This window comes from Leptodactylus fuscus, chromosome 4 (genome assembly GCF_031893055.1).
Source record: "Leptodactylus fuscus isolate aLepFus1 chromosome 4, aLepFus1.hap2, whole genome shotgun sequence".
Taxonomy (NCBI): domain Eukaryota; kingdom Metazoa; phylum Chordata; class Amphibia; order Anura; family Leptodactylidae; genus Leptodactylus; species Leptodactylus fuscus.
The window spans coordinates 209,508,224-209,522,541 of record NC_134268.1 but is presented as its reverse complement, the minus strand read 5'-3'; the positions used below and the strand labels follow the sequence as shown (position 1 = coordinate 209,522,541).

At 45.5% G+C, this 14,318-nt stretch overlaps 1 protein-coding gene across 1 annotated transcript in view; it reads left to right on the top strand.

The window, feature by feature from the left end:
* ITGA8 (integrin subunit alpha 8) overlaps positions 1-14,318 on the top strand; it is a 124,599-nt gene that overhangs the window by 31,573 nt on the left and 78,708 nt on the right. Inside the window, exons 3-7 of the mRNA XM_075271698.1 lie at positions 1,940-2,040; positions 4,032-4,155; positions 5,091-5,152; positions 9,777-9,822; positions 14,013-14,138. Of these exons, the coding sequence (XP_075127799.1) occupies positions 1,940-2,040; positions 4,032-4,155; positions 5,091-5,152; positions 9,777-9,822; positions 14,013-14,138 (459 nt within the window). The remainder of the gene's footprint in view (positions 1-1,939; positions 2,041-4,031; positions 4,156-5,090; positions 5,153-9,776; positions 9,823-14,012; positions 14,139-14,318) is intronic.

The following is a 14,318-nucleotide window of genomic DNA, read 5'->3' as shown; positions in this document are numbered from 1 at the left end:
AGAGGCTGGCAGAGAGCGGCGAGGGAGCGGAGGAGAAGGTAAGTTTAATGTGGAGGTGGAACGTGAATCTGGGGGCAGATGAAGGAGAGGACAGCATGACATCGGGGCAGAGATGGGGTACATGAATCTGGGGGCAGAGATGGAGAGGACATGAATCTGGGGGCAGAGATGGGAGACATGAATCTGAGGGCAGAGATGGGGGACATGAATCTGGGGGCAGAGATGGGGGACATGAATCTGGGGGCAGAGATGGGGGACATGAATCTGGGGGCAGAGATGGAGAGGACATGAATCTGGGGGCAGAGATGGAGGGACATGAACCTGGGGGCAGAGATGGAGGGACATGAATCTGGGGGCAGAGATGGAGGGACATGAATCTGGGGGCAGAGATGGGGGACATGAATCTGGAGGCAGAGATGGAGGGACATGAATCTGGGGGCAGAGATGGAGGGACATGAATCTGGGGGCAGAGATGGAGGGACATGAATCTGGGGGCAGAGATGGAGAGGACATGAATCTGGGGGCAGAGATGAAGAGGACATGAATCTGGGGGCAGAGCTGGAAGAGGGACATGAAACTGGGGGCAGATGAAGGGTGTATATGAAACTGGGGGAGAGATAGAGGGGGGACATATAATTTACGGGTGACTGTAGGAGGATTATACTGTGTGCGGGCACATGAAAAATTAACAAGTGGGCGGAGTCAACACAAAAGTGGGTGGGGCTAAATACGCGCGCCGCACATTTTGTCCCTCTTTCGGTTCTTCAAAAGTTGGGAGGTATGATATTAGGGGTGCTGCACAGTAAGAACGCTTTCAGAAATAGAGGGGTTAATACTTTATTTTTGTCAATTGCCAAAATGAAGTGAATGAAAAGAGAAATGTAAATCCCATCAATATTCGGTGTGACCTTTGCCCTTTGCCTTCCATCAGTTCTTCTCAGCACTTGCAGACAGTTTTTGATAGAACTGGGCAGGGAGGTTGTTCCCGCCGCCATCTTGGAGAACTAAGCCCAGATCTTCTGTGGATGTAGCCTTGCTCCAATCCGTCTGTCTCTTCATGTCATCCCAGACAGACTGGACGATGATGAGATCAGGGCTATATCTGTAGGGGCCGGATCATCCCTTCCAGCGCTCCTCCAAGGGCAAAGGTCACACCAGATATTGATGAGATAGACATTTCTCTTTTCCTCATTATCAAAAAATAAATTATTAATCCTTCTATTTCTGAAAGCGTTTTTACTTTGCAGCATTTTTTCCTTGCAAGTCTAAATCCTTTGCACAACACTGTATACAATTATGTATGTGTGTTTGTTCCTAGACTAGATTTTCATAAAATTGGCCACAGGTCATTGAATGTGCCATATATGCCTATGTGATATATATCAGATCTGGAATGTTATTTTTGGTTTTTTTACTTTTGACGCTACAGGAAACTACCATCTTGTTGGCGGTGTGAACAGAGCCTTAGTGGTGTGCTCTTTCCATGTTGAATGGTGTTGTTTAGCATGGCACCGGTATCTGTGCAGGGTATGAAGGAGACTGATCTCCATCCAATGGGGAATTCTTAGTATTAGGTTTGTTATACTTTATTTCTAGTGCTAATATTTTATGGCGCGGACATCTGATCCCTCCACCGCCGTCTTTGCCCCATTGCTATGAATTCCCCTACATGATGGATAGCCGTAAAGACAAGTACACGGCTCACAAGACACTTCTATGTGCCAAGGCGGGTCTGTCGGGTCTCAGTGGTGCTTCTATTTAGTAGGCCGCATTCTAGTATTTCAGTCCTTTTTACATCCTTCACGTGTTTTATGTTGTGTTATAGCAGGACCGTAACTCAGTCGCCAGCTAACAAGTCATGTCCGACGGTCCCGCTGCAAATAACCGTGAAACGACGTATCCTATGTGAATAGTGGTTAATGTTCTTTTTCCTGTGCAGACAACAGGCAAGCCAGAATAAATGGAACCAAGCAGACCCTCGAGTTCAAGTCACAACAATGGTTTGGGGCGACGGTCCGATCTCACAAGGAAAAAGTTGTGGTGAGTAGGAGATTTAATGGGAACGTATACATGTCTGATGTGGGAGTAGAGGAGATTATGTTTTCTAAGATTATGGCCAAAGGGAAACAGATGTCATGTTCCAAAAATATTCTCACCCAGATGTATATGTAATAATGGGGAATGTACGCTTTTCTAGGCAGGGAATGTGGAAGGTTTGGTATGGACAAAATCAAGGTTTCATGTGGGCCCTAATAGAATAGGAAGCCCAACAGACAGGGATATGGCTATAGGGGTGCAACTAAAAGCTTCTCATGAGTTTGGGTCCCCTGCGTACTCTCCACAATAGCCATGTCCCATCTGTGCATATTACCAATTTACAATTCCCTTTCCTTCTCTATCTGGCCCAGACCGCCATGATGACTTCTCCACATCATGTCTATACTCCCATCCTCTGTCGGGGCCATCCACCTGCAAAAACCTCCACCAGAGAATCCTTTGTAGACTTTAGGCTATTGACCAACTGATATTACATACAGAGTCCGACAGACCCCATTGAGTCCTTTCTTTGAACCTGAAATGTTGCAGGCACTCTTAGTCTTGGAGACTCCACTGCAGATGTGAACGTCGCCTTAATCTGGCCTATAGACTAAGACGTCAGGGTTTGCTCGCTGATCCTTCCACCCATATATTCTGTTATAATTGCCTGTGTCTGACTCTACACAAATATACCATTTCATCCTTCATGGACGGCGTCTGTAATCACTGTATATTGAATTAAGGCGACGACTATGACGTCCATCAATGACAATGAGGCTCTTCTCATCAAAGCGTCATACGGCGCCACTTAGAGGGCGAGGCTGAATCTCCAAGTACATGACATTTGCATATATTATCCAAAAAGAATTGTAATTGACAGAAGGGTTCACAAACTTTTCCTTTATATATTGTCATATGCTATACATAACCATGGACACAATAACGCTAGTTAATCTAGGAGCACTTGCCTAGGAATGTTTCTTAAAATGTCTTTTCCTGTCCCTGAAAAATGTGAAGGGGTATTTCCATCTCGAGAAAAGTATTTCGATATATTGAGAAACTGTATTAACCCCTTAATGCAGAATCATGTGCATGTATGCCATCTGCGAGGGGTGTCCATGAACGTCATTGGGTTCTCACTGGCAAAGCATCACAGCAGGAGCCCGAATCCAACTGACGGCCAATTCCCCAATGCATTGGCCGCAATCTATGATAACACTGATCATGGCCTTTTAACCCCTTAGATGTGACAATTAATCGCAACTGTGGCGTCTATGAGCTTGTATCCATCTCCTCCGTGGAATCACTTTGTGTCCCAATAAAGTAAAAATGAAAAAAAAAAGTGCACATATTTGGTACGGTATCATCCATAATAACATGGTCTGATAAATGACTATACTATCAATCTGTTCAATAGTTGCTGGAGAAAAATAAACTAAAAAAATAAAAAGTTAAACAATATATTCTATGTACTCCACACTGAAAAATACAAGTCATCCGGCAAAAAACAAGCCCTAAGTCAACTATGTTGGTGAAAAAGTGAAAATATGTCAGTCGTAGACATATACATCAGACCCTCGTAACTTGGGTGGGCAATGGGGTCCTGTGTTAAGCTCGGCCCTGGTGCACCCTCTTGTCTCTGTACACCATGGCCTCAGCAGATTCTCTTAGAAGTTCCCAGCCGATGTCCGCCCTGTTTTCTGTATCCATTCATTCCGGCTCTGGGCATCATCTCATACTTCACAGGTAAATTGAGAGCGACACTAATGACTGTCTTAGGTAAAAATACCATCAAAGTGGCTGCTATTATTCTCAGATACGTCACATTACAGTAGAGGTCAAAACACTGATCCCGGCCAGAGATACCCTGTCACCATCACGGGTGGACTAAGTGAAAGCGACAGGATGGCGTCCAAAGGCAGGGAGGCCGAAAATTATAGTAACACTCTGAACATTGCCCTTGTCCATTGACCAATGCTTCATTGTTTGTCTAGGCTTGTGCCCCGTTATATCACTGGAGGAGTGTAAAAGAGACAAGCGAAAGAGACCCTGTTGGGACTTGCTATGTGGCCGTACAGAACTTCAGCACCTATGCGGAGTACTCGCCCTGCCGCAACCGTAAGTTTATTTATTAGATGTATTGTCGAGTAAACTGGCCGTACTCTGTGGACTCTCTAAACTAGACAATCTTGCTGTGAGTGGCTGGCCATCTAATGTATGTAGAGTCAATCCTCCAGTGGTAAATGTTGGAGGAAAGAAGCACTGTGCATCACAACTTTGTTTGTCAACCTCCAGCTTATGAGTACACTGGAGTCTAAGTTCACAGCACTCACAGCATACAGGAACAGGAAGTTCAGGCATGCTGCAGAATAATTCCATATAACAGATACACAGTTGCAATTTTGCTCAGCCAATCACTAGCTGAGGGGCGTCACTTTAGTGACCATTGATTGGTCAAATGATCACATCCTGTTTGTCACTAGGGGCCAGGAAATGGAGACCAGCAGGGAAACCGGATAGGGTGGTGATAGGGAATCCATGGGTGTTACTTCTTTTCAGAGGTGATGTAATGGGGCCTCTACCTATTTTGTGACATATTTTATGCAACAGGGGGCCTGGGCCTGGTAGGAACTGTTACCCTTGTACCCCTATAGCTATAGCTTTTTTTCCATTAACCTTGAATTTCCTGATGAATATCTGTTTGGACCGAGTCATTGTTGGAATAGGGAACATGATTTATTTGAAGTCTAGGTCAGAGCTTTTAGTGTTTTATGGATTTTGTAGAAGTAGATTGATGTTTACAGCCTTCATTTTACTACTATATCTGCAGATATTAGGCCAAGGTTTCCCGAAGTCTTGGCGTCGCCATGAAAGTGATGTGTAACCTCGTTGTGGGGGGAAACGTAGCTGCTGAATGGGGCAATTGCCAGAATTAACACCTTACAGAAATTTTTGCCAACATTTTACTGCAACAAAAAGTTGCGGCGGAGAGTTAGCCTTAATCTGAAATTGTAGATTTGTCAAATTTACCTTTTTTTCTCTCTTTTTGGCAGAAAATGCAGACCCGGCGGGACAAGGTTACTGTCAAGCGGGATTCAGTTTGGATTTCTATAAGGTAATTATTTTTATATTTTTCTAAAGTCCAAGGGCAAGAAGCCATGAAAACAGAACAAAAAGCCTTAGAAGTGTTACCTGAAGAGATAGAAATGTCCGAAATCATCAGTGAGATGTCAGCTTTCACCTTCACATCTGTATTGGGGTGTCCCAGGGGTGTAACTACCGGGGTAGCAGCGGTAGCAGCTGCCACAGGGCCCGGGACATTAGGGGCCCGGCCACAGCCTCTACCGCTGCTTTTTTTTTATTAACTAGGCCGTTACCGACTGGAGATACTTCAGACCGTAATGGCCGCTATTTACTTACTGATCCTGGCAGGGGCTGGGATCAGTAAGTGACACCGTGGGCCCCACAAACACTGTTATTATACTCGGGGGTCTTTTCAGGCCCCTAAGAATAATGATCGGAGGCCAAGGAGAGGTAATTCTCCAGGCTCCAGACAGACCTGCGTCCTGGGTCATGTGACGTCCCAAACGTCATTGAAGATGACTGACCCCACCAAGTAGTGCAGCAGAGCCAAGGATAGGTAAGTAACATTGTTTTTTTTGTTGGTGTCCCCCCTCGGTCTCTGATTATTATACTCTGGGGTCTAAAAAGAGTATAATAATTGTTCATGGGTATTCACAGTGGGACATAATACTGTGTGCAGTGGCCACTATGGGGGATAATACTGTGTGCAGGGGCCACTATGGGGGATAATACTTTGTGCAGGGGGCACTATGGGGCATAATACTGTGTACTGGGGCCACTATGGGACATAATACTGTGTGCAGGGGCCACTATGGGGCGTAATACTGTGTGTAGGGGCCACTATGGGGCGTAATACTGTGTGCAGGGGCCACTAAGGGACATTATACTGTGTGCAGGGGACACTATGGGGCGTAATACTGTGTGCAGGGGCCACTATGGGGTGTAATACTGTGTGCAGGGGCCACTATGGGGGATAATACTGTGTGCAGGGGACACTATGGGGCGTAATACTGTGTGCAGGGGCCACTATGGGGTGTAATACTGTGTGCAGGGGCCACTACGGGGCATAATACTTTGTGCAGGGGCCACTATGGGGGATAATACTGTGTGCAGGGGCCACTATGGGACATAATACTGTGTGCAGGGGCCACTATGGGGCGTAATATTGTGTGCAGGGGCCACTATTGGGCATAATACTGTGTGCAGGGGCCACTATGGGGCGTAATACTGTGTGCAGGGGCCACAATACTGTGTGCAGGGGCCACTATGGGACATAATACTGTGTGCAGGGGCCACTATGGGGCATAATACTGTGTGCAGGGGCCACTATGGGGGATAATACTGTGTGCAGGGGCCACTATGGGGCATAATACTATGTGCAGGGGCCACTATGGGGCATAATACTGTGTGCAAGGGCCACTATGGGGCATAATACTTTGTGCAGGGGGCACTATGGGGCATAATACTGTGTACTGGGGCCACTATGGGACATAATACTGTGTGCAGGGGCCACTATGGGGCGTAATACTGTGTACAGGGGCCACTATGGGGCGTAACACTGTGTGCAGGGGCCACTAAGGGACATTATACTGTGTGCAGGGGCCACTATGGGGCATAATACTGTGTGCAGGGGCCACTATGGGGGATAATACTGTGTGCAGGGGCCACTATGGAGTGTAATACTGTGTGCAGGGGCCACTACGGGGCATAATACTGTGTGCAGGGGCCACTATGGGACATAATACTGTGTGCAGGGGCCACTATGGGGCGTAATATTGTGTGCAGGGGCCACTATTGGGCATAATACTGTGTACTGGGGCCACTATGGGGCGTAATACTGTGTGCAGGGGCCACAATACTGTGTGCAGGGGCCACTATGGGACATAATACTGTGTGCAGGGGCCACTATGGGGTATAATACTGTGTGCAGGGGCCACTATGGGGGATAATACTGTGTGCAGGGGCCACTATGGGGCATAATACTATGTGCAGGGGCCACTATGGGGCATAATACTGTGTACTGGGGCCACTATGGGACATAATACTGTGTGCAGGGGCCACTATGGGGCGTAATACTGTGTACAGGGGCCACTATGGGGCGTAACACTGTGTGCAGTGGCCACTAAGGGACATTAAACTGTGTGCAGGGGCCACTATGGGGCATAATACTGTGTGCAGGGGCCATTATTGGACATAATACTGTGTGCAGGGGCCACTATGGGGGATAATACTGTGTGCAGGGGACACTATGGGGCGTAATACTGTGTGCAGGGGCCACTATGGGGCGTAATACTGTGTGCAGGGGCCACTATTGGGCATAATACTTTGTGCAGGGGCCACTATGGGGCATAATACTTTGAGCAGGGGCCACTATGGGGCGTAATACTGTGTGCAGGGACCACTATGGGGCGTAATACTGTGAGCAGGGGCCACTATGGGGCATAATACTGTGTACTGGGGCCACTATGGGGCGTAATACTGTGTGCAGGGACCACTATGGGGCATAATACTGTGTGTAGGGGCCACTATGGGGCGTAATACTGTGTGTAGGGGCCACTATGGGGGATAATACTGTGTGCAGGGGCCACTATGGGGATAATACTGTGTGCAGGGACCACTATGGGGCATAATACTGTGTGCAGGGGCCACTATGGGGTACAATACTGTGTGCAGGGGCCACTATGGGGCATAATAGTGTGTGCAGGGGCCACTATGGGGGATAATACTGTGTACTGGGGCCACTATGGGGCATAATACTGTGTGCAGGGGCCACTATGGGGCATAATGCTTTGTGCATAATAGTGCACGCAGGAATGCAGGGGGGGGTGGGGGCATGTCAAAAGTTCGCCACAGGGTCCCGTCATTCCTAGTTATGCCACTGGGGTGTCCGTTATTCGGGGGACCAGAATAACAGACACACAGACCGCTAAACAGTTCCCAATAGACCCCGTTAGCTATAATGGGATCCATCAGGAGTCTGAGTTGTACCACTTTTTTGTCTGGGGATTTTTGACAAACACTGTGATGGTGACCTATTCATAGTATAAAGATCTGGAAGCAGAAGGCTCCATCCACTGTGTAGTGGCCATGCTGGAGCACTGTAGCTCAGCTCCAATTCACTTTTCTTGCTGTTCTGTCCACTGTATAGTTTCTATTCCAGAGGTTGATGAGAACAGTTTGATCGGTGAAGGTGCTGGGTGCTTTTATGATGTGATACAGATGGACCACTATTCCAATGTATACTGGAAGACCCTACTTTAGGGAATGGAGACGATGAACATATACTCTGGGAATATAAAAATAACCTACAAAATGCAGTGTGACTTGGGCCAGGACTTAGTGTAACAGAGAAATGTTTGGAATCTCCAGATAAAAAGTTACAGTTTTGGAAATCCTTGATCTGGCGCAGTGTAGCGGTGAGGTTTATGGGTTGTGAAGGTTCCTTGTAGACCAGCTGGTGGTGACACTGAAGGATCTCAGCCGCTACACGTTCCTCTTGGCTCCGCTAGGAGAATATTTAGCTCAGCAGCAGAACACGAGGCCATTACCAGCGCTTATCTGCACTTATTTACATGACATGTCAGCCGCAATCTATTACTTCTCATTTTTCTCCAGCTTGTGCAATATATTTTGGCCGCATCTATGAAACAAGGCTTTAATATTGATCCCGGATGACTCTGCACTGTTGTTCCAGAAAATCTGCTTTTATTACTTCATTTTGCTGTATTAACAGATTAGAACATCTATGTAAATATTACACCGCAGGAGTCTCCGAACCAAGGGGGGGCTAAGAATGTAAAAGCAAGAACTAAGACGTGGAGCAATCTTAGACCCTGTTCCTGAGATACAATCAGATCCATCTATCTATCTATCTATCTATCTATTTATCTATCTATCTCATATCTATCTATCTATCTATCTATCTCCTATCTATCTATCTATCTATCTATCTATCTATCTCCTATCTATCTATCTATCTATCTATCTATCTATCTATCTATCTATTTATCTATCTATCTCATATCTATCTATCTATCTATCTATCTCCTATCTATCTATCTATCTATCTATCTATCTATCTATCTATCTATCTATCTCCTATCTATCTATCTCCTATCTATCTATCTATCTATCTATCTATCTATCTCCTATCTATCTATCTATCTATCTATCTATCTATCTCATATCTATCTATTTATCTATCTATCTATCTCCTATCTATCTATCTATCTATCTATCTATCTCCTATCTATCTCATATCTATCTATCTATCTGTCTCATATCTATCTATCTATCTATCTATCTATCTATCTATCTATCTATCTATCATCTATCTATCTATCTCATATCTATCTATCTATCTATCTATCTATCTCCTATCTATCTATCTATCTATCTATCTATCTCCTATCTATCTATCTATCTATCTATCTATCTATCTATCTACCTGTCTCCTATCTGTCTATCTATCTATCTATCTATCTATCTGTCTCCTATCTGTCTATCTCTATCTATCTATGGTCTCTATTTATTACCCCATGTGACTTTCTACCCCTGTGCTCTGATGCATTATCCTATTAATGTCTAGAAGCTTCCGACTATTGCTCATGTAATGTATTATTAGAATTAGTAAATGCAGTTTGTCTTCTGTCTAGAATGGAGACATCGCACTTGGAGGACCCGGCAGTTTTTACTGGCAAGGTAAGACTTATGTAACTGGATTTAGCCCAGCCGTTACCACTCCATAGTTACACACATTGTACCATTATTTGCTGTGTTACACTCCGTATTCAGTGTATCTGAGCCAGGCATGTGTGACAGTCATGAAATACTCTGTATTCCCCGTCGGGAAGCTACTGAATGTCAATGTGCTGAAAGCTCTGTTCTACAGGAGAATATGGTGTGGTATGGAGACAACATAATACAGAACAGTAGGAGCCCCATGTACCACTGTATGGACTCCATGCTCGCACACTGTGTTCCCCAAAAATAAACCCTAGCCTATATTTTTGGAATATACTTGAAACATAAACCTGACTCTGAAAATAAACCCTAGATAGAGTTCATTAAAAAAAAAAAAAGTGTCCAAGCGGCTATACATGTAAGAAGGTAAATAGAATACAGCAGGACAGATACAGGAGACCCTTCATCAAGGAAAGTAGACACCCCCAAATAAATCACACTCCCAAATAAATCACACTCAAAAAAGCAGACACCCCCAACAGAATCACACCTCCCCAAAAAGCAGACATACCCAAAAAAAATTGCACCCCAAAAAAAACAGACACTCCCAAAAGAATTCCCCTCAAAAAATTAGACACCCCCGAAAGAATTGCACCCCCAAGAAAGCAGATACTCCCAAAAGAATTGGAGAGCGATCTGTACAAGATGGCACTATTGAGAGAGTTCTCCACAACAACAAGTGTTGACTATGGATAGTGCCAGCTCTCACACACAGATCGGGTAGTCCCGCTGGCATCACTCTACTCCTGAGTCCCAGCATTGCGGCCGCAACCAATCTCCAGAGGGAGCCAACTGCTAGACTTGGCTGTAGTGGAACGCTGCTGAAACGTCAAAGGACCGACAGCGACAGCCCTTTAAACAAGAGAGAAGAAGATTCTCCATAAGACTGGTGCCAATCGCCTCCTCCTTCCATGACCCTGGAAACAATTCCACATTCTACCCTGTTTCCCAAAATAGGTCATCCCTGAAAGTAAGACATAGCTGAGGTTTTGTCGAATTGCCTAATATAAGGCACCCCCCGAAAATAAGACATACCCCAATAATAATCTTTCTGTGCAAAGACTGTATGAGGTAAAACATTGCAGTCAGCTGAACGCTGTGTGCGGTGCTCCGTGTGCACAGGTATGCCGGCTGCTGACACTGCTGCGATACATTGTATCCACTGTTCCTGCTGCTGTAGGATGAGCTGGGAGATGCCGCTGTGCATACACTAAGCATCATATGCGGCAGGGGGTCCACTCTCCCAACTCATCCCACAGCAGCAGGAACAGTGGATACAACTTACGATATCACAGCAGCGGCAGCAGCCGGCATACCTGTGCACACGGAGCACCGCCGCACACAGCGTTCAGCCGTCTGCAATGTTTTTTCTTCATACAGTCTTTGCACAGCAAGCAGATCTCAGCGTAGTGCAGTGGTGGCAGCAGCACACTAAAATAAGATAAGACATCCCCTGAAAATATGACATAGCATATCTTTAGGACCAAAACGTAATATAAGACACTGTCTTATTTTCGGGGAAACACGGTATAGTTCACTAAACAATCCAGATCCCCTTGAGTTCTATAAGATGTCACCCAGACCTAGATCCTCTCTCCGTGGTCCTCATATGTGTGGCCTCTATGAGATCTACACCCGTGTCACACTCTGTATACCAGTGCCAGTTCTGTAAAGCTTATATTACCGCTATTATCCAGGTTTAGCGTTCCCGGTTGGTGATGTAATGGTTGGACTTGTAATAACATAATACACAGTCATATTGTTTTCACACGGTTCTTGCATAATCCAAGTGTGTAAAGCTGTAATGTACACAGTGCTCCATAGTTCTAGCTAGAGAGGCCACTGCCATTAACATTGCTTACACCAGCGACCGGCAGACGGGGATTTATAGATACCTTCTTGGCCTGCTTTGCCTCATGTTCTTCAAGTGCGCTGTCATTGCTGGCCTAAATCAGGGGAGCCAGCTGTAAGACTGCCTGCTCTACAGCGAACACTGCTTGCTATTACAAGAGAGCAGGGGTTGTATTTGCAAAGAGTCTTCATGATAGGGGTCATTCCTAGTGTAGGTGATAAGTGCATGGAGACGCTTGGTCCAGAAGATGCCTGCAAGCAATATTGGACAGGCTCAAAATATGGCAAGTGCTGTAAATTAGGCTGCGAATTTGGGAACACTACAAAGAAGTAGCTATAGGGGGTGCAGAGGTAGAAGTCAGCACCAGGCCCTGGAGGCCGATGGGGCCCAAATGCCTGCCTATAGTATTATGAGACCCTGGTATTATACATATTACATGGTGTGAGAAAGTGAAGGGTCTGGTCTGGGAAGACAGGTATATTCCAGCCAGGCAGCTAAAGGGTGTATGGTAAACACCCACACCAGGGAGGTCAGCTATTTAATTAAGACCTGATATTAGTCTGAGTGTGAAGACTAGGCGGGTGGCACCACACTGACAGAGCTGACCTGTCCAGACCGGACCTACAAAGCAGGTACTGTGCCAAACGTTGTTGTTGCCAAGGTGGGAGACTGGTAGCCAGGCTCCTGTATAGTCAGGGAAAAATGTTTTCTTATGTTTAGTTAGTTCTCAGCCGAGAAGGTTTTTGTTTTGTTTATTTGTGCCTTTGCAAAGACAGTTAATGCACTGCAAGTGAATAAAGCCTGAACTTGTGTGCAACCCAGTGTCTGTGTCCCTGTTTCCTGCACTGCTACTGAACATCTACCTAGCGATTCCCCACAGTGGTAAATGGGGACCATGTTACAGATTCTGCACTATGGCGTAATTCTGGGAGCTCAAGTGATAAAAGATAAACTTGTTGAAAGGTCGGTAGACAAAAGTGGAATCTCTTGTTGACCTTTTAAGGTTTGTAATTTTGGGGTGGACCAGCTGGCTATCCAATGTATAAGGGCAGGGGTCCTGGTAAACCACTGAGATAGGTGTCGGGTAGAGGCTTATATCCTGTTCAGAACACATGATTGGGTACATGGGTATGGGGGTGTTAGGGTGTTAGGGACAACAGCAGTAGTCAACTGTCTTCCAAATTCTCAATTCACTGCTCAAATACGTCACCAGAAAGATAGTCTGCAGCAAATAGAAGTCTATGGAGAGGGGAGGGAGAGGAGCCAAGTGAGAGAGAAGCACAATGATATAGGAAGAGTAGCATGGCCTCTATGTCTGGGGACACTAAGAGTTCAGAAGATTATGTGTGGGTGCAGTATTAGGGCACCAGCAGAGATATCTTTGCTTGGGTCCCCAGAAATGCCAAATTGGGGAGCTGCTCGTGTTGGGGAGCTGCTCAATTCTAAGTTACAACACTCTTCATTTTACTTTTGCTTTGGATGTGCATAGAGGAGTAAAGATGCTGGAACGTGTAACTTGTACGGTCTGTGCAGTGTGTATTTGGTGTAGGACAAGTTTGCAGATTGTAGAACAGAATGTAAGGTAATTGCAGACCACAGAAGGTATTTTCGGATCTGGACGCTTGCCACCTCCATCCATTGCCAAGTTCAGGCACTAAAATAAAATCTGCTTTAATTACGTCCGTCATTAACAATGGGATATATATTACTTCCACCTGTACACAACAATTACCGAACCCTCGAGTTCTCACGCTGTACGTTCTGCCGGATCAATTCTGTTTTTTTCTATTTTTTTCCACTGACTTGTTTCCGGTCATAAAAAGTTAACAGATGTGCGATGTAGAATCGGCTTTCATTCCACCAGGTCAATTGTGAGTTCGTTCAATAATCTAAGTATAACTTAATAGGGTTTCCCAACTCCGCAGGGTAAAGAGTAAGTTACAATATCAATGGAATTGACAATTGGTAAATCCACCGATCATGAGAACCGGGTGTTTTGCTCCGGTGATCGTAAAGCCATGTTTGGTATTCAAGGGGTTGTACCAAGATCTGAACCAATACATAGGATAGGTGTTAAGTCCAATCAATGGGGGTCTACCTGTACGAATGGCGGACGTAGCTGAAGGCTGTACATGACTATCCCATAGAGATGAGTAGAGTGGAAGCTTTCATGTCCAACCAGTGCTCCATTCATAAAGGGGTACATGGACCCCCATTTCCATGTTACCAGTCCTAGATGAATTGAAACATTGTAGTTGTACTAATCGTTTCATGAAATAATTGTATTTGTATTCAGGGCAGGTCTTCAGTGCCAACATCGCGGAAATAATCAAAGGCTATTCCTTCAGGAGCATTATAAGAAACCTTACCGGAGAGAAGAGGACCAAAGTGGGCGACTCTGCCTATGACGATAGCTACAGAGGTAAGAAGCTCCAAATGATACGTCGTATTATTCCCACCATCTCCTGGCTCAGTCCATATTGTCACAATGTTCTCTTGTTTTCCACCCATACCAACCTAAACCTGTTTTTTTGGAAGAGCCAAGGTACAAGACAGGGTCAAGGACCAGGCCCTGCCACATGCATTATGCAAACTCCAACCC